Here is a 27057-nt window from a genome sequence, read left to right as displayed (position 1 = left end):
CAGCTGTTATATTAACAAAACTGTTAATATGAGTCAAAACGAGGCCAAATCAAAATGGTAAGGCAGTGTACCTGTTAAAGCACAGGCTACTCTGTTTGAAAGACTTAGCAGAAAGTATTGTATTACTCTCTGAGGAAACATTAACTCTACTTTATTCTTTCCAGATTTGCTTTTGTTTTGGTAGGAATGTGAAACTCTGGAATCATCACAAAACAGAGAGATCTGCAAAAAGGGCAGAGAAAAACATTGGTGCATGATTGTTGTGGCCTCATAGTCATGCAGTTGCCACCCGATAATCTAATCAGCTGTACCACTTGAATTGAAAATTCATGGTAAGAGAATCAAAAAGTTAAAAACATATTTCAAGTCTCAATTTGGCCAATAGCAGAGTCGGGCAGTCCTGATCGTGGAGGCAGAGACAGTAGAGGACTACTACTGAAGACTAATTATTATTGACGACTAATTTGAAACAGCACCGCTGAACAAGAGAGGTCAACGACTGATTAAAATCTGATATCAGTGAAAATGCCAGTTTGTAGCAGCATGTGCTGAAACAGTGGGTCTTTGATCGGCCTCATTCTGAAAAATGGCCTTTGTCTTTGTTCTTGCGCTGTTTGTATTTTCTTCAAATCCATCCCCATACGATACAGAGAGGAATTAGCTCACCTCGTAGTCAGAGGCTGAGGGTGACAGAGATGATAACTTTCTCAGCAGGCCTGTCACTTTAAGCTCTTGTGGGGCCAGATCTTGACATCAGTACTGTTTTATTTTAGTTTAGTTTGGATGGGGGCTGTGGCTCTAACACTCTGGGCCTGTTAGACTGTGAGCCTGGTGTTTACAGTCTTCCCTTGGATAAACCCCAAATCTGTAGGTTGTAAACACAGTCCTTATTTGACTCCTGCATGCACACCACTGTAAACCTGCTCTGAACTAATCACTCACTGCCCTTTCAGGAGGACAATGATGTGGAGCCGGACCAGCTTTAATGCTTCAGCAAGATGCGAAAGGAGTAAATACAGCATAATTTATCTGTCCTGAATGAACTGTGTACACTTCTTTTTGTAAAAATACCCAAAAACCTTTGTATGGGTTGTCTGAAAAATGTAGTAGGCCTACACTGCTGGCATGAACTCACTTGTTGTCCTTAAGAATCCTACATGTTTATTAGGATTTAATAATATTCCAACATGAGAGGCTGACTCTAATAACACAGAGGGTCTACAGGTATCAGAGCATTTCACGATAAACTTCAACAAAATGTAAACCTCATTTTTGGAAAAATCATCTTTTTCTTATTCAAATGAGCATTGCAGGAAGGTGTAAAGGTCAGTTTTAAGTAGGAATATGTTTATTGACTACATTTGAACAAATTTTAACAGACTTCTTTGGCTTAGATAGCAAGTTGCTGGTGGAAAAAAAAAATCTAGTTAGGATTTTAGATATAAGACAACTTGAAACTGGTACATCTAAGGAGTTGTGATGTTCAATTTCATGCATAAGAGCTTGGCAGTTTTTGACAAATTTGTATGTATGGACCACAGGAGACCAGATAAACTAAACTTTAAGACCCAGTAACATTTACTTCAACACACCTTTGAGATGTTTGAGTGGCCTGAGATCACACACATTTCGTGACACATCAGCTGTTTTTCTTTCTGCTGAACTGGGGTGACCGCAGCCCCACAGTTAAAACATGATGTTCACCCAGTGACCACCAGGCCTTTTTTCCCCATCTGGGCTGCTAATTATTAAACCAGCACGCCTGCACTGGTAAAGATAAGCCATTACTAAAAGTTAACCAGGGTTGGGGATGCTCGCCTGCGGCTGGGGCTTTGCCTTGTCCCCGTTCGCCTTCATCGCAGCCAAGTTGCAGAAATTCACTCCAAGAAGTGTCCTCTAATGACCTCACATCCTGTTTTCCCACTTCCTCCTCCAGCAGGGTGAATGGAGCAGTTTGGCCTGTCGGGGCGCTTTGTGGATTTTGCTCCATAACGAGCACAGTCGATATTGTAAACGCGCGTTTTTTTTTTTTCCAGAGGACACATGTTGGGTCATGTTGCACTGCACATTCGAGGAGACCTGTTACACCTGATTATGCGTCGTTTTACTTGCTGATAGAAAGCGGCATTGGTGAGTTGATTATTATTCTAATAGTGCATGCGTTTGTGTTTATATACAGTGCGAATTGATGTTTATGTGACGTCCGGCAGGCAGGGAAACGCGCTCGCCTCACTATTTATTAAACCTGATGAATAAATGAAGCTGTTTTTTTTTTAAAATACTGGTAAGAGTTAAATCACTGGAGAACGGTTTAACTCCTGGATTATGTAGCTAAATAATAAGGGATAATTTTATTATTATAAAGTAGGTGAGAAGTTATTTTCCTTTCTTTTAAAAAATATTAAATTTTTCACAAAACCTTACCACTAGAATAACAGTGTAAAATGTTATAACACTGCTGAAATTTGTACTGAAATACCGTTATAACTATATCCACCTCTGACTCTTACATTGGTGTTACTGCTGGATTATTGTCATGATTAATGCCACTGTGCTTTAATTTACAGCAGGTGAAGCTGTGGAGTCTGTGTGTTTTAATGAGATCAGGTAACTGAGAAGCTGGACACCCAAATATGATAGAAATGATGTAAACATGGGGTTGCCATGGTGCACTGCAGTCTGTAGACATACAAGCCTGTAGCCTCAAAGAGATAAGGCACTCATTAATCACATCACATTTATTGTTGCAGGTTTATTGGCATTGTGTAACATAACAATATAAGTTGTTTGTGCAGGCATCATTGGAAAATGCCGTGGGTTAACGTGTAGATATGGCAGGTTAGACTGAGGTTAGTGTGTCGTGAGACTTAATTGTGGCTCACATGGTAATCACAGTCAGATAGGAGTGTGAATTTGTTTACAGCCACTTTTACAAATGCCAGGTATGTACTCAATTTACTGGACTGAGTGCTCATTTTACTTAAGTTGTATTTGTGACAATAAGAGGATCAGTGCAAACAGAAGAAGCACCATCTTGTTGGAATTATCCTGCTGTATGTGTTATTGTCTTTTTTAGTATGATGAAAAGAAATTATTTGGGTGACAAATAATGCTTACATGCCAAAAGGAGGAACTGACTAATTTTGTGGCGACAATTTAGGAACAAGCATAGAAGTAGTAATGTTATAAGCACTCTAACTCTGCCTGGAGTTCAGTTCATCTGATGTATCAGCACTCATGCCTGAAGTGTTTATTACAGTATATCAGCTTTGTATCTCTGCTAAAGTGAAAGGAGAAATATTAGAACAATGTGCTGCTTATACTAAGTAAGAAAGAACAGAGTGTCAGTGCACAATGTTCGAACATAGCGTTCTCATGTATCTTCTTGTTGTTCATGTTCGCTCTCACCACAGAATGCAACTGTAGCATCTTGCACCGTAGCATCTTGCACTGCCCCCCACTTATCTTACTTCCCTCCTAGGTGAGTCTCGATAGCAATAATGACGTATATGACAAGGCAACAATGTATGACTGGACAACAGTCATGCACATAAAGACTCACATGCTCAACTTTTTCTTCAGATAACTCTGTACTATTGTACTGATTTGTCTCCTTGCTGCAAGAGAAATAAACCCAGCTGCTTTGACTTCGCTGACTCCGTTTTCATTTAAGAACCTTCCCCACAAGGAATTAACGGTCAGGGCCAGGATGATGAGGTGTTTAAGTGAACGTTGCTGGTTTCTCCAGCGGTGTAAACAGGCTGAGATCTCTGTGTTGTTGTTATGGGAGTGTGTGATAAGAGCTGTGTCATGTTACACTTTCTCTAAGTCTGTGTCTCTTCTCTGATGGTTTTAGAGCCGTAAATGCATCACTGACCACCTTTCCCTATTTAGACCGTCATTACTGTAGAAGCCAAAGACTGAATTCTGTTTTTGTTATTCACTGAGATCAAAGTCTTTACTGGGCAGGCCTGGCAAAAGGCTTAACTTGTGCGATAAGAAGTCTTCAGCCAACAGCTGTTAATGGGAAATAAAGTGTTTCATTTATGCATTTGTTTCTTCCTCTTTGTAGTTGGTGCACTTGTGGCAGAATGAAGACGAGAGAGCTGAAGATCATCAGCCAGGGTCTGGAGGATGAGATGGTCAGTTTCTTTTTTTAAATTTCACCTGACCTCTTTTTCTCCTGTCTGTCTAGTACTCGCTTTTACCAGAATTATTTTGTAGGTTACTCTGTGTCTTCAATGTCCTTTACATCTTAAAATGCCTTCCAAAAAAATTAATCTGTTTAAAAATTGAGAAAAAAGGAAAAGAAAAAATGGTGGTGTGTGTGTTTATTTTGCAATTGATCCTCAGTTGTTTGGCTGGGATAACAGTGATGACATATTTGTTGGGAAGTTACAGTTAAACAAAAAAGGACACTTACGTCAGCTTTTTGGGATGCACAATTATATCATCACGTTATCGGTATCAGCCAGTATTGGCTTTAAAATCAAGTATCGTCATCTGCCTGACATGGAAACTTCTGCTGATATTGTTGCTGACAGTGAGTTGTACGATACACTTACTTTCACGAGACCTCGGTGGACAGAGAGTACAATTTATTTTATTTATTTATATATTTATTTATTGCAACTGATGAAATGGGTCCTATCTGCTGTGGCTGTGTCTGATGTCAGGGTCGTTCCAGGGAGAACGTCATCCAAGCCCGTTTCAGTAGGATGAATCTGACAGTTTTATTTGAAAGAAAATGTTATATAAAAATAAATATGGCATGTTTTACATAGCCTAAGGTGAAGTAGTTTTCCTATTATGCTTGGCATTTATATTGAGCAACAGCATTTGCAAGATGAAGCTCACTGACAGAGCCGGTAAACATTACACACTTCTCGAAAAATTACCAGAGAACTGGATCAACACCTGCATGATACAGTTTCAACAGAAACTGTGTTGTGAGCTTCACAAAGCTGGCGTTTAGAAACAGACTGTAAGCAGCACAGAGCTGAGACCCAGAAAAAGTAATTTCATATTTATCTTCATCTTTCATCTTCATCTTTGACCCTTTTTCCAATACCCAGTTAGGTTTATCTCATCAAGTTAAAAAATTTCAATATGAAAATGCCTCCATGCCCAACCAATTAAAGCTGTTCATGAGTTCAGGAAGAAGCCTTTCCAAGGCCTTCCTTATCACAAAGTCTAAACACATTGATCCTTTACTGAAAACTGATTTCTACTTCCTTCATCCTTCAAATAACCAGACTGTTAATAAGTGCTTAAAAAGTCTAAAATGTCTTAAATTCAATTTGACAAATCCCAGGCCTTAAAAATCATGAAATAGTCTTAAATTTGACTTTATTAGATCTTAGTATCAACATAAAACATTTTATTTCATTTTATTTATCCATGTATTTCTTTGTACTTCTTGTAGATTAACCTGACTCACTTTATACTAGAAATCCTAGAAAATGCTTATACTTACCTGTGAAATTCTATGGAAAAAAAGTATTTATTACAACACCATCTAAAGGACACTTACAAAGCTTGTAACAGCATTTCACAAAGGCATCTAATTAATAAAGCCCATGTTCCCAGCTAAAAGTTACCTCTGCACTCAATTACAGAGATGGGATTTACCTTAGCATTCACTTGAAATGCTGAATTGCATAAGAAGGAGAGTATTTGTCCAAAAAAAAAAAAAAAGCCCCTGAAAACGAGTTTTAAGTTCAATTTTAGAAATATCAGGCGTTAAAAGTCATTAAATGGTCTTACATTTGAATTCATGTGGACTTCAATTTCAAATGAAAGATTTTATCTAATTAAATTAATCATCTTTTTCTTGTCAAAATGAGTCAGGTTTTGCATCAGAGTGAGCATTTAGGATGTTTCAAAGCTGTCATCCTACTGAAACTAATGCTGCCTTTGTACTTCCCATTCCCGTACCTGCTGCAGCTACAGTACAGGCCAAAAGTTTGGACACACCTTCTCATTCAATGCGTTTTCTTTATTTTCATGACTATTTACATTGTAGATTCTCACTGAAGGAATCAAAACTATGAATGAACACATGTGGAGTTATGTACTTAACAAAAAAAGGTGAAATAACTGAAAACATGTTTTATTTCGTTGTAGCGCTTGATAGGGATGGGTGATATGTTATCGTTTGCGATATATCGTCAAAAAAATTCCCCACGGTAAGAATATGTCATCTCGCGATAATACCGATAAACTCCTGTTGATGATGTAATTATGTGCGCAACGCACTCGCCGCTGGCAGCCGGCAGCTCACACATGTAGCACAATAACAAGCATGGCGGAAGGCGGGGCTGATAGCGAAGAGCTCGTTGCTAAACGAGGCTCCAGCTCGATTATCTGGAACTGGTTTGGCTACAGTAAGTCTGACGTGGAGCAAACATCTGTCATATGCAAAGTTTGCAAAAAAGCGGTGATTACAAAGGATGCAGTACAGGTGTACTACTTAAACTTAATTGGTATAGTTTAGTAGCGTATTTGACTACAGTAAGTATTATTTTTGAGCAGTATTTGTGGGGTTCTCAAGACTGAATGCGGTGATAGATTTGTAGTCAAAAAGATGGAGTTGAATTGTTTTATATTTTTTATCGTCACTTTTATCGTTATCGCAATAAATGCCAGAAATTATCGTGGTAAAATTTTTAGTCCATATCGCCCCTCACTAGCGCTTGATGGTTTTTGCGACTCCACTTGGGGACACATTTAAAGTTTTTATAATTTTCTGGACTGACTGACCTTCATTTCTTAAAGTAATGATGGCCACTCATTTTTCTTTATTTAGCTGATTGGTTCTTGCCATAATATGAATTTTAACAGTTGTCCAATAGGGCTGTCGGCTGTGTAGTAACCTGACTTCTGCACAACACAACTGATGGTCCCAACCCCATTGATAAAGCAAGAAATTCCACAAATTAACCCTGATAAGGCACACCTGTGAAGTGAAAACCATTTCAGGTGACTACCTCTTGAAGCTCATCGAGAGAATGCCAAGAGTGTGCAAAGCAGTAATCAGAGCAAAGGATGGCTATTTTGAAGAAACTAGAATATAAAACATGTTTTCAGTTATTTCACCTTTTTTTGTTAAGTACATAACTCCACATGTGTTCATTCATAGTTTTGATGCCTTCAGTGAGAATCTACAATGTAAATAGTCATGAAAATAAAGAAAACGCATTGAATGAGAAGGTGTGTCCAAACTTTTGGCCTGTACTGTACCTGTTGGGGAAAAAATAGTTTGATTTATTAAGGCACCATCTTGCTATCTAACCTAATAAGCACTGTTTGATATATTGACAGTATGGCGTCATCTAGTTAATAATTGACCACATTCCCACCTACGGCTAGACTAAATCAGAATCAGAAATATTTTATTGATGCCCGAGGGGGAATTGGGTAACTGGACCAAAAATAAAGTACATACTTGAATAAGAAAAATATTATTTATTTTATGTTTTTAAAATTAATATAGGGTGTAAAAGACATTTAATTTAACTCTGATGCCTGTATAGTCGCCCTGTATTCCTCCTCACACTCCGTACTCTTCAGTCCTTTATGTGCTTCGTGTGTGTGCAGGAGGTGTGGGGCTACCAGCCCTGTGTGTGGAAGATGATCTTGGTGGGCGTCGGCGCCGTTTGCTCTGGCGGTCTGCTGCTGCTGCTGCTCTACTGGCTTCCTGAGTGGGGCGTCAAGGGGACCTGCACACACACCTCGCTCAGAGACGCACACACACTGCTGCTCAGGTCCACGGTACGTTAAAGGACGGGTATTTGAGAGCAGGGGATTCAAACTTTTTCATGATCTGCACCCCCAAGATGAGATTTATTAAACAGGCCCCCCATTTGAAGTGATTTTGCCATAGAGACACTAATATGAAAAGATGATTTGGTTTGTGTTAAGTCATTTAATTCTTTAGGTGCTATACTTACACACCGACAGGTTCAAAGTGGTGAGGTTAGAAACAAAATAATCCCTCGTACCTTTTTGGCATAATTTCTAGTCAGTTAAACTGCGTTGGACTTAAATTGCTCTGCATTTTGCTGAGGACACTTTTGGAAGCCTCTCAAGGACCCCACTTTGAAAGCCACGGTCCAAGAGAATGGCATTTATTTTCTGTTTTTGTTATTTTAGAGATTAACGAGTAACTGTGGAACAGTCTCGATATGAGTGTAATCAACCAATCAGTGTCATAATGAGCGTTAGAGCTGGACCCACAATGCAGACAAAAACAACCAAAAGGTTGATGCAAAAAGAGTTTATTGCAAGGAGTTCTGGCTGTCTTAGCTGGTGCTGGTGGTCATTGCCGGGTGGTGAGGAGATGTAGAAAAACCAGGGAGAATCCAGGTGAGTGTGAGGAAGCAGGTCCAGGGTCCAGTGAGGTGGTGGCAGGGAAAAACAGGAACGGATGACTAGGAAAAAACAAAACAAACAATATCAGGCAACAAGACCGAGAGCTTCAAAGAGAATCTTTCAATCTTGTTTGCTAACCTCTGTGCACTACCACAGAGGTTAGCAAACAATCTGGCGAGGAGTTTAAAGCTGAACCAGGCTTATATGCAGAGAGGCTTGATTGCAGATGGCTGGCAGGTGGGTTGATTGTAGAGGACTGGCAGGTGTGCAGGTGGGTGTGATGCAGCTCCAGACAGACAGACACAGAGGCTTTGTCCCAATTCAAAGGCTGTACGCTACCTAGGTCGTATTTGTAGGCTGCTTACGTCACGGCGGCGTGACAAGTGCTGTCCCAATTCAGTTTTACTGTGCAGGGTCCTGCAAATGCAGCCAACAGATCCAGCCTATTTTTGACTAATTTGCAGGATACACCTTCATGATGCTTCGCGGCCGACATTACAGCCTACTTCCCAGGGTACCTTTCGGTCCAGTTGAATTTCTGGATCAGCCACCATTGCTAGAATTATTAAGCATGTTTTAGAAAGTCTTAATATTTATATCATGACATTTTGATAAGTTTTCACGCCTATAATTACCACCATAGATTCGGTTTAGCTGTTAACTGCATCCGAACAACACCTGTAAATGCAAGTTTAGTTAGATGAGTTAGATAGGCATTTTGCATGATGTTTCCATAGCAACCATCAGTACATCAGGTATGTTACAATGTAGCCATGTATACAATTACTTTAATTGGGATAGTCTGTTTCAATTTGTGAGGTGTAACAATTATCTTAATTTTCTGCATCTTCATGAAGACAAAATAAAATAAACTACAGAATCAATGTTGTCCATCTTGAGAGCGTTGAAGCTGCTTATCGTTTTGTTTCATACACAGGTGTTCACTGACACACCTCCGAAACATACTTCGGCATTTTACGCTGCATCACTCGAATGCGCTTCGGGAAGCCTCGATAATAATGACGTAGGAATCCTCCGCAGGCTACACCATCCCAATTCACTAAACTTGTAGGTCCGGTAAACCTGATATTGGCACCTACGTCGGACGCCTCCTACGTGGGCACCGTTGGCTGCGATCTAGAAGTCATCCAGCCCTTTGATTGAGACAGACCCAGAGAGACAGGGAAAAACCAATACAAAAAAGGGGAGGAAACACTAGGATCCTGACAATCAGGGCTAGACAACAAGGTGGACCTCCAGTCTAACCAAGCCAGTCAGAGCTGATAATGACATAAAAACACAAAGAATCCTTTTTAAGGCCTTTTTGGTGATAAGAAACCTCCCAATGTTTTGCAGTGTTTTAGTCACTTGTTTGATTTGTTTTATGTTTTATGTAACTGAAAGAGATTTTTACATATTTTGTTGTTTCATGCTGGGGATTTTTAAAAGTTTCCCCTTGCTACACTCTGTTACACAACACGAAAGATAAATTCAGCACATTCACAGTGAAAAAATGTAATGCATATATATGTTGCTGCTGCAGGATGAGTTCAGGCAGTGGTACCGGGCCAAGGTGCATGTGATGCAGGCTCCAGTCAAGAAGCCCTTTGATAATTTGGATCTGCCAGTCACTGCTCAGTTGCCGAATGGAGACGGGGAACACACCCACACTGCCATACCCAAGGAGCACCATGGGATATTTGCTCATATTGAGCATGTCAAGGTGGGAAAGTGTCTTCTCTCTCGTCATTGGCTGGTCATCTGCAGCTGAATCTGAGTGTTGTAGGTGGTGAATGATCTGTGTGAGTGATTGGCAGGATAAGTAGGTCTTAGATGCACATATTTAAGTTTATTTAGGTTCATAATGTAGATTGGTGAGTGGAAAAGAAAGTGGTGGCTATTAATCTATTTGTATTTACTCCCTCAGACAAATAGATTAAGACATCTGACCATCCTTCCCCTCTTCATCTCTTCTTCTCTTAGATCCACTACTTCACCCACCACAACACTAAATACTGCTGGAATGACGTGATACAGAACTTTGAAATATACAAGTAAGAACCCCATTGAAAAACACAGTTCTTGAGTTCTCATAGTACTCTTGCTGTTTTTTTTTTTTTAAATAATTATTTTATCATTTGATTTTTTAAAACCTTAAATTAAACCGCTGTTGATGAGTTTCTGTTTATGTGGTGAAGTAATGAGAGAAAGTTGAGTTATTCGGCACAAACTACAGTAGTGATGTGTGTGTGTGTGTGTGTGTGTGTGTGTGTATGTTGCTTCTCTAGAGGCTTGGAGGACCTGAAGTTGAGCTGTGCCAGCATCCACTCTGACCACAGCTCTGGACTCAGTAAAGCACGCCAGGAGTACAGGTACACACACAGGCCAGGCCTTCACACAGATTTAGTTCTTGAAGGTGCTTACCTGTACTTGCTCATACAACAGCCGAGTCAAAACTGCATATTGCTGTTGTTGTGAAAAGACCTTTTCAGTTAAGTTTTGCTGATTTTCATGTTGTTGTTTTTCTCAAATTGATAAATTTAATGCTTTTCTATGTGTTGAGAAAATTCTCTTGACTTCTTTGGCTTATCAAAACCTTCCAGATAATCCAAAAAATGCTTTGTCATCAAGCTAAAAACAAGCCTGGCTATTTTATTTCATGTAGTAACATTATACGGTGAGAGTAATACTTCTGACTTAGGGTCTCATCACCCTTCACGTCTTGAAAAAGTGACATTTTGGAGATTTTTTTTTTTTTTTTTGCCTCACAGGGGCAGCATGCTTAGCTTTGTGTGACGTACTGTGTCTGCATTAACATCATTACCATTTGCTTCAATTATTTTCTTTTTTTTCAACAGGAGGTTGTTTTTTGAGCTGAATGAGATTGCTGTGAAAGTGCCGTCTTTATTCAAGCTCCTCATTAAAGAGGTGAGTCTGGATTCGTCATTACATCACATTTTGATTGGCCGAGAGGCATTCTGGTTACATATACTTGCAAGAAATTTACACATTTCTTGCTAATTATCCCCTGCTTACCATGACATTTGTGGCCCACTAAAAACCACATTTAAAGAAATCCATTCAAATACCGATAGTTTACTTCACACAAAGTTGACTGTGGTGGAACGTTCAATAGAAACAATATAGGCAGCAAAATATTATTTTTTTTAATTGAGTAAAAATGAAAGGGAAAGAGTCTGGAGCAATGGTTGTGGTAGAGGGTGGTGGGGTTGAAATTGTACTAGGTGTGTGTGTGTGTGTGTGTGTGTGAGCACAGGTGTTGGTGTGCTCAGATTCATTTGAGGAGGACACTAAGGAACATGTTGGAGTCCTTGGCCTTAGGCTCAGTCATTCTGTTGCTGCGTGGGGGCTCCGTCTTTTCCACATGCTCTGCTTCTTGGACTTTTTCTTGGTCGGAGAATCACCCTTTCCTTGTTTCTCTTTCACCACAGTCTGGAGGTTCCAAGTCGTCAGGCTTGGCTTGGTCTGGCACAGGCTTGGCTTCTTGGACTCCTAAGCCAATGCCTGGTCGCTCTTCCTCTCCAAGTGGGCAACTCTTTTTCTTGTTCTTCCAGGGCCTGCTGAGTGTTGTTTTTGGCCTGAAGGAGGGAGATCCTCTCATCCCGTGCCTGCCCAAGTTGCATTTCCAGCTTCTGTTTTGTGCTATTCACAGCAGCCATTGTCTGGACCTCTCCGTCAACTTTGTTTTTCTTCTTGTTGGTCTGGCACTTCTCCTGCAGTGTCCTAGCTTGCTCTCTCTCTTTTTGGAAATTGTCCTGTAGCTCCTTTGATTGTAGCACTGCAGATCTCTCACTCGTGTTCTTTTTCATCAACTCAAGCTTGAGGTTCAGGATGGTTTCCTCTGTTTTGCATGAGGCTGTGCTGCTGAGGGCCTTCTCTTGGAGGAGTATCATTTCAAGCTCCTTCATTTCCTGGTAAAGGGCTTCTTTCTCTACCTCGAGTCTCTCGAGCCTGACTGCCTGCTGCTTTGCTTGGCTGATGACTGTCTGCAGCTGACACTGAAGCTGTGCAGCAGGCACAGCCTTGACATTCAGGGCAGGCTGGACTTGACTGTGCTTAACTGCACAGTCCCGGGGTTTGGCAGCCTTGTGTTGCCCATCATTCTGTACCTTCTGCAGATTTTTCACAGAACCCTGATGCTGCCTGGGTTTGGCTCCAGCTTGCACCATAACCTTAATGTGTGGGGTGTTGACACAGGCATCTGGGATTTCACCCTTTACTTCAGTATGCATTTGTCTGTGTTTATCTGGGGTGATTCAGTTTGGTGAATCTCCTTGTTTATGTTGTCCTGGAGCTGCTCAAACTTTTTCCACAGCATTTTTTTTGTGCTCGATTGGGCAGAAGGCTTCTGCTGTGGCCTGGCCCCAGGCATTGGGGATTTCACCCTCACTTTCTTTCACCTCTCTGTGCTGGGGTACATCGCTGCATTTGACAGCAGGCTTCTCCCTGTGTCTTTTCTTCTGCTCAGGCTTCTTCTCAGTGTGGTGATGAACGTCCTCATTTGTGTCCTCCTGGAACTTTTTCCACAGCATTTTTTTGTCTGCTGGATTGGACCACAGGCCTCTGCCGTTGATAGTTCCTCATCTCCATCGTGCACTGTTGAACTTCAGGCTTGGCTCCAAGTGTTGGCCAAGCCTCAGGGTCAAGGCTTGGGCCTTGAGCATCTTCTGAAGCCCACATTTTGGGACCCCCAGCTGGGCTCCAGGCTTTGACCAGGCTGTAGGCTTCGGGTCTGGGCTTCATTTAGGGGTGGGCACCCACTGCAGGGGACCCCAGTGTATATATATATTTATCATCCTGCATTGTGTCTTATAGAAACTAAAGCCAATGTCAGATTGCATCAAGAGCTTCATTTGCACCTTGCACAGAAACACACTCAGTAGGGCTGTGTGGTATGACCTAAATCTCATTTCCCAATACAAGGAATTTTATTTGAATTCATTTGAATTATATATTTGACAAATATTTTCTCTTTTTATTTGTAAACTTTGTGCAAATTTTCAGTTAAACAGTAAACAAAATATAAAAGATGGCTATGTAAAATAGAAGTGTAATGATCTGTACATGCTTCCTATGTGTTTACTGATTAAATGTGTAATAGGAATATTTAATGTGGGCATGTTGGAGACAGAGAAACACTGTGGGAGTTTTTGAGTTAGAGGAAACGTGCGGGGTCGGGTTGGAGGGCCCTTTACATAGGCACATGCTCTGCTGAGGTAGCCTTATTACGTACCAACTGAGCCCAAAACAAACAAACGAAACCAGCTAACAACAAATACACAACATACAGAGAAGAAAGAGACAGGCAATGAGGTGATAAAGTCATAACCATATAAAGTAAGTTCCTGAAGTAGTTTAAGCTTAATGAACTTGAAGAAGCTCTAAGCCTTAAACATGCTTTTTATCAGTGTCTACTGCGTTTACCGCAATTGAAAAAATAATGTAATAATGTAAATGTGCTGACACATACATTCTTGTATGCGTAGGATGGACTTGAATTTAAATACAGAACATAAATGAGGTGCTTTACTCATCATGAACAATTTCCAAGCAGCATTTGCCTATTGTCAAATTTATTAAACTTTTGAATAAACGTCTTTGCTTGTGAGTTATGCTGTGATCCACTCCTACTCATGCAGCCTGTTCAACTTGACTTGTAACGCAGTTGTGCCACTTGAAACTCAATTTCTTTCCCACAACATCAGTAGAAGCAAATCAACCCAAATTGGGCAGAAAAAGAAAAATAGAAAAGATGATTATATCTATCAGCCTTTCCTCAGTCAAGGGAGATCAGCTCTAGTGTTGTTGCATAACCTTTACCGTGGAACAAAAACTCTTGGATGCACTCAAAGTGCACCCATAGATTAGAAGTCATGAATAGAAATTAAGGAAAAGAGAATATTTGCTGTCTTGATTAAACTTGTCCTGTGTGGCTCAATGGTCTAAATGATTTCTCCCTGTTTCAAATGTAGCCCAGGACCTCTGCTGCATGTCATCCCTGCAAATCCCTGTGATATTCCCAATCCAAACATATCTAGCTTCGATCTACTCCACATCTCGCTAGCCCATTCTCTAACTTTATGAAACACATCCTCTTTTATTAAGGGAATATCATTCTTTTCTTGTGCAAAAAATAATTTCTAAATTGAGTCTAAAGAATCCTTTGCCCAACACCTGTTTATTTGCTGCCTCAATGAAATGTTTTATAGCCCATCAAGTCATCTCAAAGGGGCAGGGAAGGCAGGGAGGGTCGCTCCCGTGGTGCCCCATGTTTGAAAAAGCATCACTAAAGTGCCCTCTAGAGTGCTAAAAATGAGAAGAAGTGTCCAATTGTCTGTGCCTCACATTGGAAAAGAAGATCTATTACCCTCTAGGGTGTCCCTTAAGTGATAAATACATAATAATAAATTATAATAAATGTGGTGCCTCTCTAATGGAGAAGTGCCCCTCCAGTGGATAAAATGTGCCCTCAGCTTCTTTATTTATTTATTGTCTCCTTATTTTCCGCCATCAGGTCCTGAATCCTTTCTACATCTTCCAGCTCTTCAGTGTTATTCTTTGGAGTACCAATGACTACTACTACTATGCCTCTGCCATCGTTTTCATGTCTGTCATGTCTTTGGCGACCTCACTGTACACCATTAAAAAGGCAAGTCACATCTGAACCCAAAAAATAATAATAGTAATAATAATAATTATAATAAACAATAACCGCACTGAAACTTTGATTTAAACTTAACGCAGAAAAAACATTTTGATTCAGCACCAGTCAGGCTGTCCCACATGCATTTGGAGATGTATATATCAATGTATTTTAATCTCTGTATTTTAAGATAGAAGAAGTTCATATTAATACCTCCTATTTGCTACATAAAGACAAATATTTTGACATAGCCAAATTTTGCTATTAATACATAATAGTACTAGTTAATGAGGTCAATTTTAACTTTTCATGTATCATAGTGATTATGGACTCTTTGTGTCTGGTTGTGTGTTTGCAGTGATTTTTTTTCATTCTTTGATACAGTGTTTCTCTCTCTTTCCAGCAATATGTGATGCTGCATGACATGGTGGCAGCCCACAGTGTCGTCCGCATTTCAGTGTGCAGAGAAAATAAAGGCATGTGCTGCTCTCTGATCATAAAAAGGACCTGCCGAGATAAGATAACGAAACATAAGGAAGTAGATTGTGAAAAATTATTTGTAAACACAGCTGATTTACAACATCTTCTTGTTGAAGTTATTGTGAATCATTCATCAAGAATACTTGTAAAACCATTAGAAATGATTGTTTTTTTCTCGAGTCACACAGCAACTCCATAATCAAACACTTGCAGTGAAACAGATTAGTGACCTCTGGTAACATCCTCATGTGCAGGAGGAGTGTGTGTGATGTCATTTTCAGTGTCCTATTTCTTGATCACAGATGTTGAGGAAGCGATGTCTACAGAGCTGGTCCCCGGTGATGTCATCATTATTCCAGCCAATGGATTAATAATGCCATGTGATGCGGTGCTCATCAGTGGAACCTGCATTGTGAATGAGAGCATGCTGACGGGTATCTGCATGACCTCCTCCTCCTTATAGCGGACAAGGCTCAAAATTATGTAGTATTACCAGTTTAGGCTACTCATGTCAGATACTAACACTGCTACTGTTACTTATTACGGCTAATGACGACTAATGATCATCTGAATGTCTATCTGATGTAGTCACACAAAACTTTTAACTACTTCATCAGCTAGAAAAGCCCTCAATAGAGTGCATGCCTCCACCAACTCTATGCAGATCTCCAGAAATGCCAGTTCCACATGTTGCATATACACCAAAAAGTTGATCACGCCAATTGCCACACCGCCCTCTGGCCAATCAGTGTGAAAATGTAATCATTTTTTCCTTGGATCGACCTTTCCAAGTTTCATTAAAATTCATTCATAACTATTTGAGATGTCCTGCTAAAAAACGCACACAAACCGGCAGAATGTGGTGAAAACATAAACCTGGTCCAGCTCAGTTGGTGGAGGTTATAATGTAGCTGACCATCCTCAGGTCATATCCAAATGTGGGCGACCCGTACAGAACATACTGGCTGTTACTCTCGCAAACAAAACAGCAGTTCAACAACAGAGTGAAACAAAAACTGACAAAGCCATACAAGTGAATAAGAGAAGCTCTCTAACACAAAGCTGTGTAATCAGGGCACCTGCAGTGCTTAAAAGTCTGAAAAAAAGTCTTAACAAAAGCCTTAAAAAGCAGTAAAATATCTTTATTAGGTCTTTTTTTAAACCATGGCATTAATTTTGTTTGTGCTGCTTTCCCCGTCTTGGATTAGCAGTCAGGATTAGTACAATATGCATAACATGTGCTTTTTAAATTTTATTGGGACATTTCATCAGTTACATACATCAACTGGACATCTGCTGAAAATTGTTTCTCTGTTGTCTGACACTGCTTGTTTATTGTTTCCTAACTTTCAGTAGCTTTCAAGCTGAGATAAAATACTTTTGCCAGCATTGTCTCTGGTTGGTCTTAAAGCTTTCTTTCTGGTTTTTAAGGTCCAGGTGGCATTGAAAAGGACTTAAAACATCTTAAACGATTAGCAGAAACCCTGATAGTGATCCAGACAGTAGAGTTTTGTTTGCCCAATGAATTTCAAGGCTTTCCTGCAAGTACCTATGTCAATGGCAACGAGATTAACCTGCCAGAATTTTATATTTGATGCAGCCTGTTTTGTTAATTTTGTTGCTTTTATTATTTCCAGCTCTTACCGCTGTAAGAGTTTTTGCCATAACTTTTAAATTTTTTTAGGGACCTCACTTTACACACAACACTCCTTGGCTATGAGTAGATATCTGGTTGCTATTTTTTATTTTTTATATTTTTCTGATTATTATTTGAGACAATTTTTTTTACCGTATTTGCTCTCCCTTCATCTTCAGGAGAGAGTGTACCTGTTACCAAGACGAGTGTGCCCAACTCAGGTGAGGAGGGAGCAGAGACCTACAATCCCGAGGAGCACAAAAGATACACCCTGTTCTGTGGCACCCATGTCATCCAGACCCGGTTCTACACTGGGGAGCTGGTCAAGGCTGTGGTGGTCACAACAGGTGAGTCCCTCTGGTGCTTTGAATGTTCAGGTCAATGTTGCTACCGGTGCTTGCAAAAATCTTAAGATGAAATAAAAAGTAAAAAGTGAACAAAGGATAAAGACAGTTTTCTGTGTATTACAGCGCATAGGTCCTACATGGGTCCACAAATCTGCAGAAGCAATCCCAACACAGTGCAAATTATCAAAGGCCAAGTAGTTGCAATTTGAAAAAATGGAGAAAATTAATTCAAAAGTGTTTTACCATTTGAACTACTTGGTAATAACTTTAACCCTTTATAGGGCACTCATTGAAATACTTTGAAATTAAAAAAAAAAAACAACAACCCTAGACTGTTATCAGTGAACATGACATGACTTTATTACTTTTATAAAATTTTTCAAAAAATTTCATTTTCCTATAGAAAATCAAAGCCAATGAGATTGGTCAAATGCCACAAACATGTGACCTGGGATGTAGAGCGATCTTTGCTGATTGGCTGGGTGAAGACCAAATGATTATTGAACTAACTGAGACAGGGGATGGGGGTGATATGTAAAATTTTTGAAATTACCAAAAATAGTCACTTGCCTGATAAAGGGTTAAGGAACTGAATGTGTGGAACCACATACATTGTATTTTCACCCTCACTTTTTTAAAATTTAAGTCCAGGATTTTTTTTTTTTTTTTTGGGGCTGGCACAGAAGATTTGAATCTCAAAAGCAGAGGTGATGATTACCTTCCTGTTCCCTCAGGCTTTAATACAGAGAAAGGCCAACTTGTGCGCTCCATCCTCTACCCCAAACCCACTGACTTCAAGCTGTACCGGGATGCCTACCTGTTCCTCCTGTGTCTGGTGGGTGTGGCAGGGATTGGCTTCCTCTACACTATTGTCCTCAGTATCCTGAACAAGGTATTACTGCACCTACAGAACAGAAAAAAAGGGATTATGGGAACTGAAATCAAAAGTTTGTGGTCGACGTCCTGTGTAGAGGACAGAAAGCATAAAATGTAGGATTGTGTGACTGTTTCTCATAGAGTTTTGGTCTCCTTCATCCTATACAAAGCCCACTGAAAAGCTTATGTTCTGCTCCGTGTTACACATCAGGTTCCCACTAAAACCATCATCACTAAATCTCTGGACATCATCACCATCACTGTACCCCCAGCTTTACCAGCAGCCATGACAGCTGGCATTGTGTATGCCCAGCGGCGTCTGAAGAGTGTCGGCATCTTCTGCATCAGCCCCCAGAGGATCAACATGTGTGGTCAGCTCAACCTGGTTTGTTTCGACAAGGTAGTTCAACCAATGGCTGCTGTCTTTACTTGTGTTATAAGGGATGTGGTTGTGTTTTTTCCCTAAGAAAGTAGGAAATGCCCAGACCATGATCTCAAAATAAACCCGTCTATATTCCTGCCAGATTTGCCAGATGATTGGCTCACTAAACCCAATGGTTAAGCTTATGCCTGAGGTTAGAGGTGGTTATGGTTATGGTGAATATCTGGGAGGGATGTGTGGGTCTTGCCAGGATTAAGGTTAGAGGAAAAAAATGCAGCAATGCTCAATAGACCCTTGTCCCAGCAGCCATTTGGACATGAATAGCAGGTAAACACAGGTATTACTGATAACATTAATTAAATATTTGTTCCTTTTAGGTCCAGCAGAGCCAGGCCTCAGTATTGTGCAGTATTGTGCGTGTTGGTTCACAGGAAAGGCTCTGCTGAACTTAAATGGAATGGAACCGTCATTCATGTCATTGGGTAACACCTGTGTTTACCTCGCATAAAGACAGGGTAAACTCATTTTCATGCCAAAATGACTGCTGTGAGAAAGGTCAGTTATTTATAGTGATGGTCATTATTTAGAAATATTGAATCACATAATGGCCTCATTTACTTACCAGGTTTGGTTTTCACAGCCATGTAATAATCTGTTATGCTGTTAGGATGTCAGGTTGGTAGCTAAAGCCCCGTTCAGATGGGAATCATTTTACAGGGGGCCGTCTGGTAATTTCATGTATCACAGACGTCCCTTCTGAATCTTCCAGGTCTGTGTTTTTAGTTAGTTATTATCGAGCAAACTGCCTACTGCTCATAGGTCCATTACAGAGATTCAGATCCTGACAGAATGAGTACATGAAATTACAGACACAGTATGTCAGTGATTAAAAGTGAGATGTTGTTGGGGAAAGTAACCTTTTCCTACAGGGCTGAGGTGACTGGTAACCCTGTCTGATCTCCTCTGCAGACTGGCACTCTGACAGAGGACGGCCTGGACCTGTGGGGCATTCAGAGAGCTGAAGATGGCAGGTAGGGGACTTTGGTTTAAATTTTCTTTGCTGTGTCAGTTTCCTGAAAGTAGCTTTAGTTTTGCTGTTATGCTTGATTTTTGCAGTGTTTCTGTCATTGACTTTTTTCACTTCTCAGTGGCATCATTATTGTTTGGAGGCAGTTGCTCCTTGCATGGCCACAGTTAATAGCAGAATTGCTGTGTTAAATCCTCTTTCCCCTCACAGCTTTTCTCCCCCAGAGGCCGAGGCAGCCAAAGACAGCCTTGTTAACACTGCCTTTGTAGCCTGCATGGCTACCTGCCACTCACTGACCAAGATAGAGGGAGAAATCTCTGGAGACCCTCTGGACCTCAAGATGTTCAACGCTACAGGCTGGGTAAGGATTGGTCACCAGCTTGCGTTCTCTTTCCTCTTTGCTAACTTGGATACCAATCTGTACATGAATTATGCAGTGTCAAACTTGCTGCCTTGGCATGGCAAGTTCTTCTTGGCTGAAGCGGGTACAGTCTGGTACCATGGAAACTCATCTCTGGCACTTAGAAAACGCTTCCTGCTCTTTTCAAAAGGAGGCAGGGTCTATTTAGCATTAATTTTTTGTTAGAACATGCCGTGTATACCAGTGTATTTGCTTGACATCATCTAAGAAGAAATATCCTGTTTGAGTTCTTAAATACCGCTATCACTTTTATGTAGATCCTAGAGGAGCCCACAGAGGAGGAGACTGCACTGCACAATCCCATAATGCCCACAGTCGTGCGACCACCGAAGCAGGCTCACCTTGAGGCCAACCAGAATATCAGACCAACCCAGAATGTGGTACAGAGGCTCGACATAGCTCTCCATGTCATTATTTGTGATCAACACATATTTGTTTATGCCCATATGACTAAATTTATCGTGCTCATTTTACTGTAGATACATTTCTGCCTGATCAAAAGCTCTTCAGTCTAAAAAAATTTTCCTTTTTATGTTCCAGGAGCTGTCTGAAATATCAGTAAGTGACTGTCTGTGTCTTTTTGAAATTTGTTTTGCTTTGTTACTGCAGCTGACCATGTGTGCATCATGTGATTTTTTTTCTTTTTCTTTTTTTTTTTTTTTTGGTCCTCAGTCATATGAGATTGGCATTGTGAAGCAGTTCCCTTTCTCCTCAGCCCTTCAGAGGATGAGTGTGGTGGTCAGGAGGTTGGGGGAAAAACACATGGATGCCTACCTCAAGGGGGCGCCAGAAGTTGTAGTGAGCCTCTGTAAGGAGGAGACAGGTCAGGCGCTTGTTAAACTTTCTGAGATTTATGGTGTATTTTTTTTTTTCCTTCTTTGTTTTCCACCTCTGTAAACTAAACACAATTTGACATAGCAAAATAAAACTTGAAACACTTTCATTCAGTGTAAACAGCAGCTGTGTTTTGGTGCAGCCTCTCTATTTCCTCCCTGTCTTTAAAGTGAAGGACACAGTCAGATAAAGAAAGTCCATACTGATCACCAGCTCTTTTCCTGTGTCTCTGACTTTCTTCAGTCCCGGGCAGCTTCAGCGAGACTCTGGAAGCGTACGCGAGGCAGGGCTTCAGGGTTATTGCCCTCGCACATCGACAGCTGGAGCCCAAACTCTCCTGGCACAAAGTCCAGAGCCTCAACAGGTTCGCCTCCCACAGACACAGATAACTTTGTACACAGCACAAGAGATAACTGATATAACCCTGCTGAGATAAACCTCTTTGATATCAACACTAAGAATTAAACAGTAATGAAGTTTTGATGATTTACTTACAGGAAAAGCCAACCAACACTGTTAAACAGCTGCTAGTCACATGTCTTCCATATCTGGGTCTGTTTTGTTGTTAAGTGTATTTTTTCCCAGCTATTTAAAACATAAACAGTTAACATTTGGTTTTGGTGTCAGTCCCTAAGAGAAATAATTTTTTTCTTGGCCAATTTGCACAGATGTTGAAAGTTTGGGAAATGTTGAAAATCATTTATTGAAGTAAGACAAGTCATGTGGGTAAAACAAAAATATATACAAGACACATTACATTATAAATATTAGAATGCGCTGAACAAAACAAACTGATGATATATGAGGTTAGGGTGGGTTCTTCGTTTAATAAGTAAAAAACTAAAATCATATTTTTACTGGTTAAAAAAAAAAATCTGCAAAAGTTATGTTCATTTTATGTTCTTCAATCAGCGTCACTGTTAACTTAATATTCTTTAAAGTGACTTGAAAGCTGAATGTGCGTAAATGTGACAGTGATATAATGTATTATCTGGCTCTACCAGGGACGTGATAGAGAGCAACTTGGACTTCCTTGGCCTGATCATCATGCAGAACAAACTAAAAGAGGAGACTGCTGGTGTTTTAAAAGATTTACGGCAAGCCAACATCCGCACTTTAATGGTCACAGGTAACCTCGTCCTTGTTTCATGTGGACAAACATTCTCTCGTTGCTGCTGTGATGCCTCAGGCTATATTGAGGCAATATTTTATTCTCTGACTTTAAATGAAAGTTTGAATCCCCCCGTCCTGCTCCCTGTGTCGTGCCTTTATCATGTCAGGTGACAACATGTTAACGGCTATATCAGTGGCCAGAGACTGTGGGATGATCCGTTCACATGAGAGGGTTATTATAGCAGAAGCCTCGCCTCCCAGAGACCTCCAGCCCGCCAGCATCACGTGGCGCTACGTGGAGACTCCTGTTCAAAACACCAACAAGGACAGTCAGGTAAGGGAGACAGAGCCCCTCCTCACCTCCATTAATCAATCAGAGCTGAAGTAGGAGAACTTAAAGGAATACTACTATATATATAGTAACCTTTTAATTCACTATTTAAATATCTGTTCTGGCATTTATTTGTTATATTCCTTATTAGCGTATATCAAATCAGCTAATGTGTGATATGCATGTGTAAACAGAATAATTCAAAGAACTTGTAACTGACTTTTTTCTTGTCTTTGTGTGTGTAATCAACTTGTGAATTTTTATAGTGATATCTGAAAGTAAAATTTTGAACCCATTTCACCTGTGTGTTAAAAACAGTGTTTTTTGGTTTTATATGGTCATATACAGTTGTCCCTCGCTATAACGCGGTTCACCTTTCGCGGCCTTGCAGTTTCACGGATTTTTTTTTTGTGCAATTTTGCATGCTTTTTTTTTTTTTTTTTTTTTTTTTTTTTTTTACAGCGCATTGTGTTCTGTGTCCTGATTGGCTAAGGGACTGTAGACCATTGTCAATCAATCTCCTCTGTGCCGTGTCTCCTGTACAGTACAGAATGCGTTCATTCTATAATACTGGACTTATTTTTCTACGAAGGTTTGAACTTTGAGAGTGTTTAAACAAGAGAGAAAAGTGAGAAAATGTTCATGCCTGTCTGAGAAAAGTGTATAAAGTGTGTAGTGAGGGGTTTTACAGCCTTAAAACGTCTACAGTAATTGTAAAAATTAAAGCTGACTACTTTGCAGATTTCGCCTATTGCGGGTTATTTTTAGAACGTAACTCCCGCAATTACTGGACTATTCTGTATATCCAGTGGTTTGTTTCCTATGGGTAGCATTTTGTGTTTGCTTAGCATAAAGACTTGAAGTCTATAGGAGTCATAGACAGAAAAATGCTATTTGCCCGAAATGTTGGAGTATTCCTTTAAGTGATGAGCAAATGGGAGAAGTGAACTTTCATTTTTTAGGGAAGCCAACCCTCACAGACTCAGAGACACGGTTTGTCTTCTCTGCTCCAAACCATACTGGATAAGTGTGCTTTGTTGCGTTTATTGTATTTGGCGTGTTTAGGTTCACACGGCCCAATCACAAACACACCCGGGCTTGTAAACAAAGCCACATGGACTCATGGACAAGTAGCTTGTTTATTGGAGGTTTGGTGACCTGTAATACCGAGAGGTTTGAGGTTTTGGCAAAACTGAGGTCCAAACAAATCTGACCCTGGTTCCTGTAAATTAAATTTGGCATGATGGACTTGTTTGTGCTCTTTACTGTAATTTGCGTCTTCTGGTGTCCAGAGTCGTTAAATAAAACATGAAGAAACATCTCAATATGAGCGCTGGTCCAGACCGCGTGGTTTGTCCTCGGTTCATTTGGTTACATAAGGCTTTCTGAACACAAGGATCTGCTTTCTATTAGTCTTCATGATCCTGCTCCTTGTGCTGATAAAACTATGCATGTTGGAGCCATTTACTGTGCTTGGTTTGGATTACACTCTCACTGCAATCAAATCACACTGCAGCTCACTTGGAGATGGACTGTCAACCACAGTTTCAGGCGTGTCGGTGCAATTATTTGGTGTGACTCAAATTTGAATGACGGCCAAATGAACCACACAAAAAGAGGAAACACTCCAGAGTCTGAATGAACCGCACCAAACATGCTTGGTGTGAGCCCATCCTGTGGCATCATTTCAAAGTTGCAGCACATATATCTGCGTACATACAATTACAGTATGAACCAGTCAGTTAAAAGCATGGAAATGTGTATACATAGAGGCTTATCAGGCTCACTGTGAGACCCCAGGGCATCATTTCAACTCTCCTTCAGGTTGTCGAGATCCAGCTGGAGGACGGTGTGTGTGGTGAGCAGGATCAGCAGGATCAGAGCTATCACTTTGCTGTGAGCGGCAAGGCCTTCGCTGTTATCACCGAGCATTTCCCCCAGCTTATCCAAAAGGTAAAGTTTACCCTCAGGTACACAAACATGTGGGTTTATTCTGTGTGTTTTCTTGAGTAGAATAGTCCCACTGTGCTTGCCATACTTCTTCTCATCTCCGTCGATATCCCTAAAAAATAGAACGAAGTAGATCATTTGTTTCTGTACATATGATTTTTTAGGAATTTGTTCTTAACTCCGGTATTTATCTCCTTGTTGACTTTCACTTTTACTTCACTACATTTTGAAAATAGTATGCATACCTTTATTCCACTTGTTTCCCTGGCTACATTAGTTACTTGTTTCCAAATATAAGCGGTGAAGCTGGTCCATTGTACATTAATTTTTTTTGGGGTGGAGGAGGGGACAAAGAGCACTGCCTGACCAGTAAGCATATCACAGCATTTATGGTTTAACCTCAGTAGAAATTACTGCTTTCAAGAAGAAGGGCATCTATTTTGCTGAGCTGACAACATAAATGCTGAGTTGGCAAAATTTTATTGGCGGTACCCTGACGTCTGAGTTCCTAAATGAATCTTATCATTGTCAAAACCAGCATGACTTTAATGTGGAACTTACTTTGCTGAAATTCTGAACTGAAAGTAAATATCTGAACCTTTTTTTTTTTTTTTTTTTAAATCAGGCACATTTACTTGTATTGTTAAATACTTAAGTACACTTAATACCAGTTACTTCAGGACTTTTCCTGAATTTATGTTGTAATAGGAGATTACTTGAATAGTTTTTTGAAAGAGGAATCTTTACTTTTACTCCAGTATAAATTTTGGTCCACTCAAATGGTATGAAACTTTAATTAATATCATTAGTGACCCCTGTGTTTGCCCTGCGAGTTCATGTCAGAATGGCTGCTGGGAAAAGGGTCTGTACTGCCCAGTATAGCACATTTATAAATGTGTACTAACTATGCAAGGGGTCGCATATAACCTTAAATTCTAATTATGCAAGTGAATATAATTACTGCTATGTTTGATTTGATTTGATTTGATCTGATTTATTTATTTGCAGAGGGACAACGCAAGTTAATGAACAAACACCATATATGAGTACAAGAGTACAGATTGTTGATTTATGATTTTATTGCATTCTGGTTGTATTAGTTTATCGATATTATGAAATACACAGAATGAAATTATGAAATGTGTTTGTATGGTTTTGGTGTATTTAGGTATCTTCAGTGTTGACTGTCTAGTACAGTATTATCATTTAAAATTTGGTTGCATTAGTATCTAACTTTGGTTGTGTTATGATTGTATTTTTCAACCAATATGTATTATTGAAGGTTATTTTAATGTCATGGAGATCCAAATTAAAAAAAAAAAAAAAAAAAATCAGTCAATACAGATAATTATCAATGTATTCAGATTAGTATTCACTTGAGGTTTACCTTATTTTCCCTAAACATACATCAGCCTGATATCATTCATTCATTCATTCATCTTCTAAACCGCTTATCCTCACTAGGGTCGTGGCGGGGTAGCCTGATATTATCTACCATAAATTACACTATGACTTTATATCATGAAGCCTTAACAGGTGGATGAAGTCCACTTTACGGATGAATAGGTCAAGCTTACACAGGTTTCTCTGCGCCTACATCCATGACTTTATGATGACTGGATGTGATTTTTTTGGTCTGTCCACATGGGGGCGCTGCAGCTCGTGCTGAGAGCCACAGTGTTTGCCCGCATGGCTCCAGACCAGAAGACTCAGCTGGTGGAGGTGCTGCAGAGCGTGGAGTGAGTCTCTCAGTTATTTTCAGCATAAATCAGTTAATGATCTGTGATCTGTGCCTTGGACTTCTGTCTAGAATTAAATCACATCTGAGTCTGAGTTCATGTGCTGTCTTAACCTGCTTTGTACATTTTTCAGCTACATTGTTGGGATGTGTGGTGATGGTGCTAATGACTGTGGAGTAAGTATTGATTAGGCATTATTGATAATAATGATGATACATTCTGTGTAGGTGTTTTTTTACTTTCTTTCTTTTTTCTTTCTTTCTTGGTAAAACAGTTTCTTCATTCACCATGAGTCTTTTTCAAAGTTAAGAAAATGAACTAGTCAGCTTTTATGAGAAAAAGACGTTCACTTATGCAAGTCAATCAGTTCCTTATTGTGGCAATGGGTCCCAAAAGACTAAACAGTTTTCTTTGCCTCATCTCATACCAGGATTTGTAATTCATTTTACAAATATCTGACTGTATCCCAGAATCTGGCCAGGAAAAAAAAAGCTGTAGCAGTTTCAAACTTGTGTGTCTCTGCTAATGTAATTCACTTTTGAATGGCAATGGATTTACGGGCGTGGGTATGATAGTGATAGAGTTACAGCAAAGTGATTTACAGTAATGAAGTTTTCTCTCTCTGTCTCTCAGGCTCTGAAGAGAGCTCACAGTGGGATCTCTCTCTCTGAGCTGGAGGCCTCCGTCGCATCGCCCTTCACCTCCTCAACCTCAAACATCTCCTGCGTCCCCAACCTCATCAGGTAGCTCAGAGCACTGTAATATATCATAATAACCAGAGGGTCTCTGGAGACTTGCACGCTCCCCGCTGGTCATCGAATCCCTGGGATATTATGCAGTTTTGAAAGATGTATTCCAGGGAATTTGATAAATTATCTGGTGAA

General features: G+C 40.1%; 1 protein-coding gene across 5 annotated transcripts in view; it reads left to right on the top strand.

Moving 5' to 3' along the window:
* Positions 1 to 1864: 1864 nt before the first annotated feature.
* LOC115375782 (probable cation-transporting ATPase 13A3) overlaps positions 1865 to 27057 on the top strand; it is a 30684-nt gene continuing 5491 nt past the window's right edge. For 4 of the 5 annotated variants that reach the window (XM_030075321.1, XM_030075320.1, XM_030075319.1 and 1 more), the window contains exons 1-25: positions 1865 to 2130; positions 4073 to 4142; positions 7600 to 7773; positions 9917 to 10096; positions 10357 to 10427; positions 10662 to 10745; positions 11232 to 11301; positions 14909 to 15043; positions 15441 to 15513; positions 15820 to 15951; positions 17333 to 17500; positions 18235 to 18392; positions 18588 to 18776; positions 19728 to 19789; positions 19996 to 20146; positions 20464 to 20586; positions 20747 to 20764; positions 20879 to 21029; positions 21284 to 21404; positions 22045 to 22169; positions 22321 to 22487; positions 24309 to 24437; positions 26094 to 26173; positions 26307 to 26349; positions 26807 to 26916. In XM_030075321.1, the coding sequence (XP_029931181.1) occupies positions 4092 to 4142; positions 7600 to 7773; positions 9917 to 10096; positions 10357 to 10427; positions 10662 to 10745; positions 11232 to 11301; positions 14909 to 15043; positions 15441 to 15513; positions 15820 to 15951; positions 17333 to 17500; positions 18235 to 18392; positions 18588 to 18776; positions 19728 to 19789; positions 19996 to 20146; positions 20464 to 20586; positions 20747 to 20764; positions 20879 to 21029; positions 21284 to 21404; positions 22045 to 22169; positions 22321 to 22487; positions 24309 to 24437; positions 26094 to 26173; positions 26307 to 26349; positions 26807 to 26916 (2765 nt within the window). In that variant the 5' untranslated portion in view covers positions 1865 to 2130; positions 4073 to 4091. Of the gene's footprint in view, positions 2131 to 4072; positions 4143 to 7599; positions 7774 to 8255; positions 8368 to 9916; positions 10097 to 10356; positions 10428 to 10661; positions 10746 to 11231; positions 11302 to 14908; positions 15044 to 15440; positions 15514 to 15819; positions 15952 to 17332; positions 17501 to 18234; positions 18393 to 18587; positions 18777 to 19727; positions 19790 to 19995; positions 20147 to 20463; positions 20587 to 20746; positions 20765 to 20878; positions 21030 to 21283; positions 21405 to 22044; positions 22170 to 22320; positions 22488 to 24308; positions 24438 to 26093; positions 26174 to 26306; positions 26350 to 26806; positions 26917 to 27057 lie in introns of those variants that run through there. The other variant, XM_030075322.1, reaches the window with a different exon arrangement.

Source organism: Myripristis murdjan, chromosome 17 (assembly GCF_902150065.1).
Source record: "Myripristis murdjan chromosome 17, fMyrMur1.1, whole genome shotgun sequence".
Lineage (NCBI taxonomy): Eukaryota > Metazoa > Chordata > Actinopteri > Holocentriformes > Holocentridae > Myripristis > Myripristis murdjan.
Note: the sequence above shows the minus strand (reverse complement) of the source record. Positions and strands in the feature narration are given on the sequence as shown.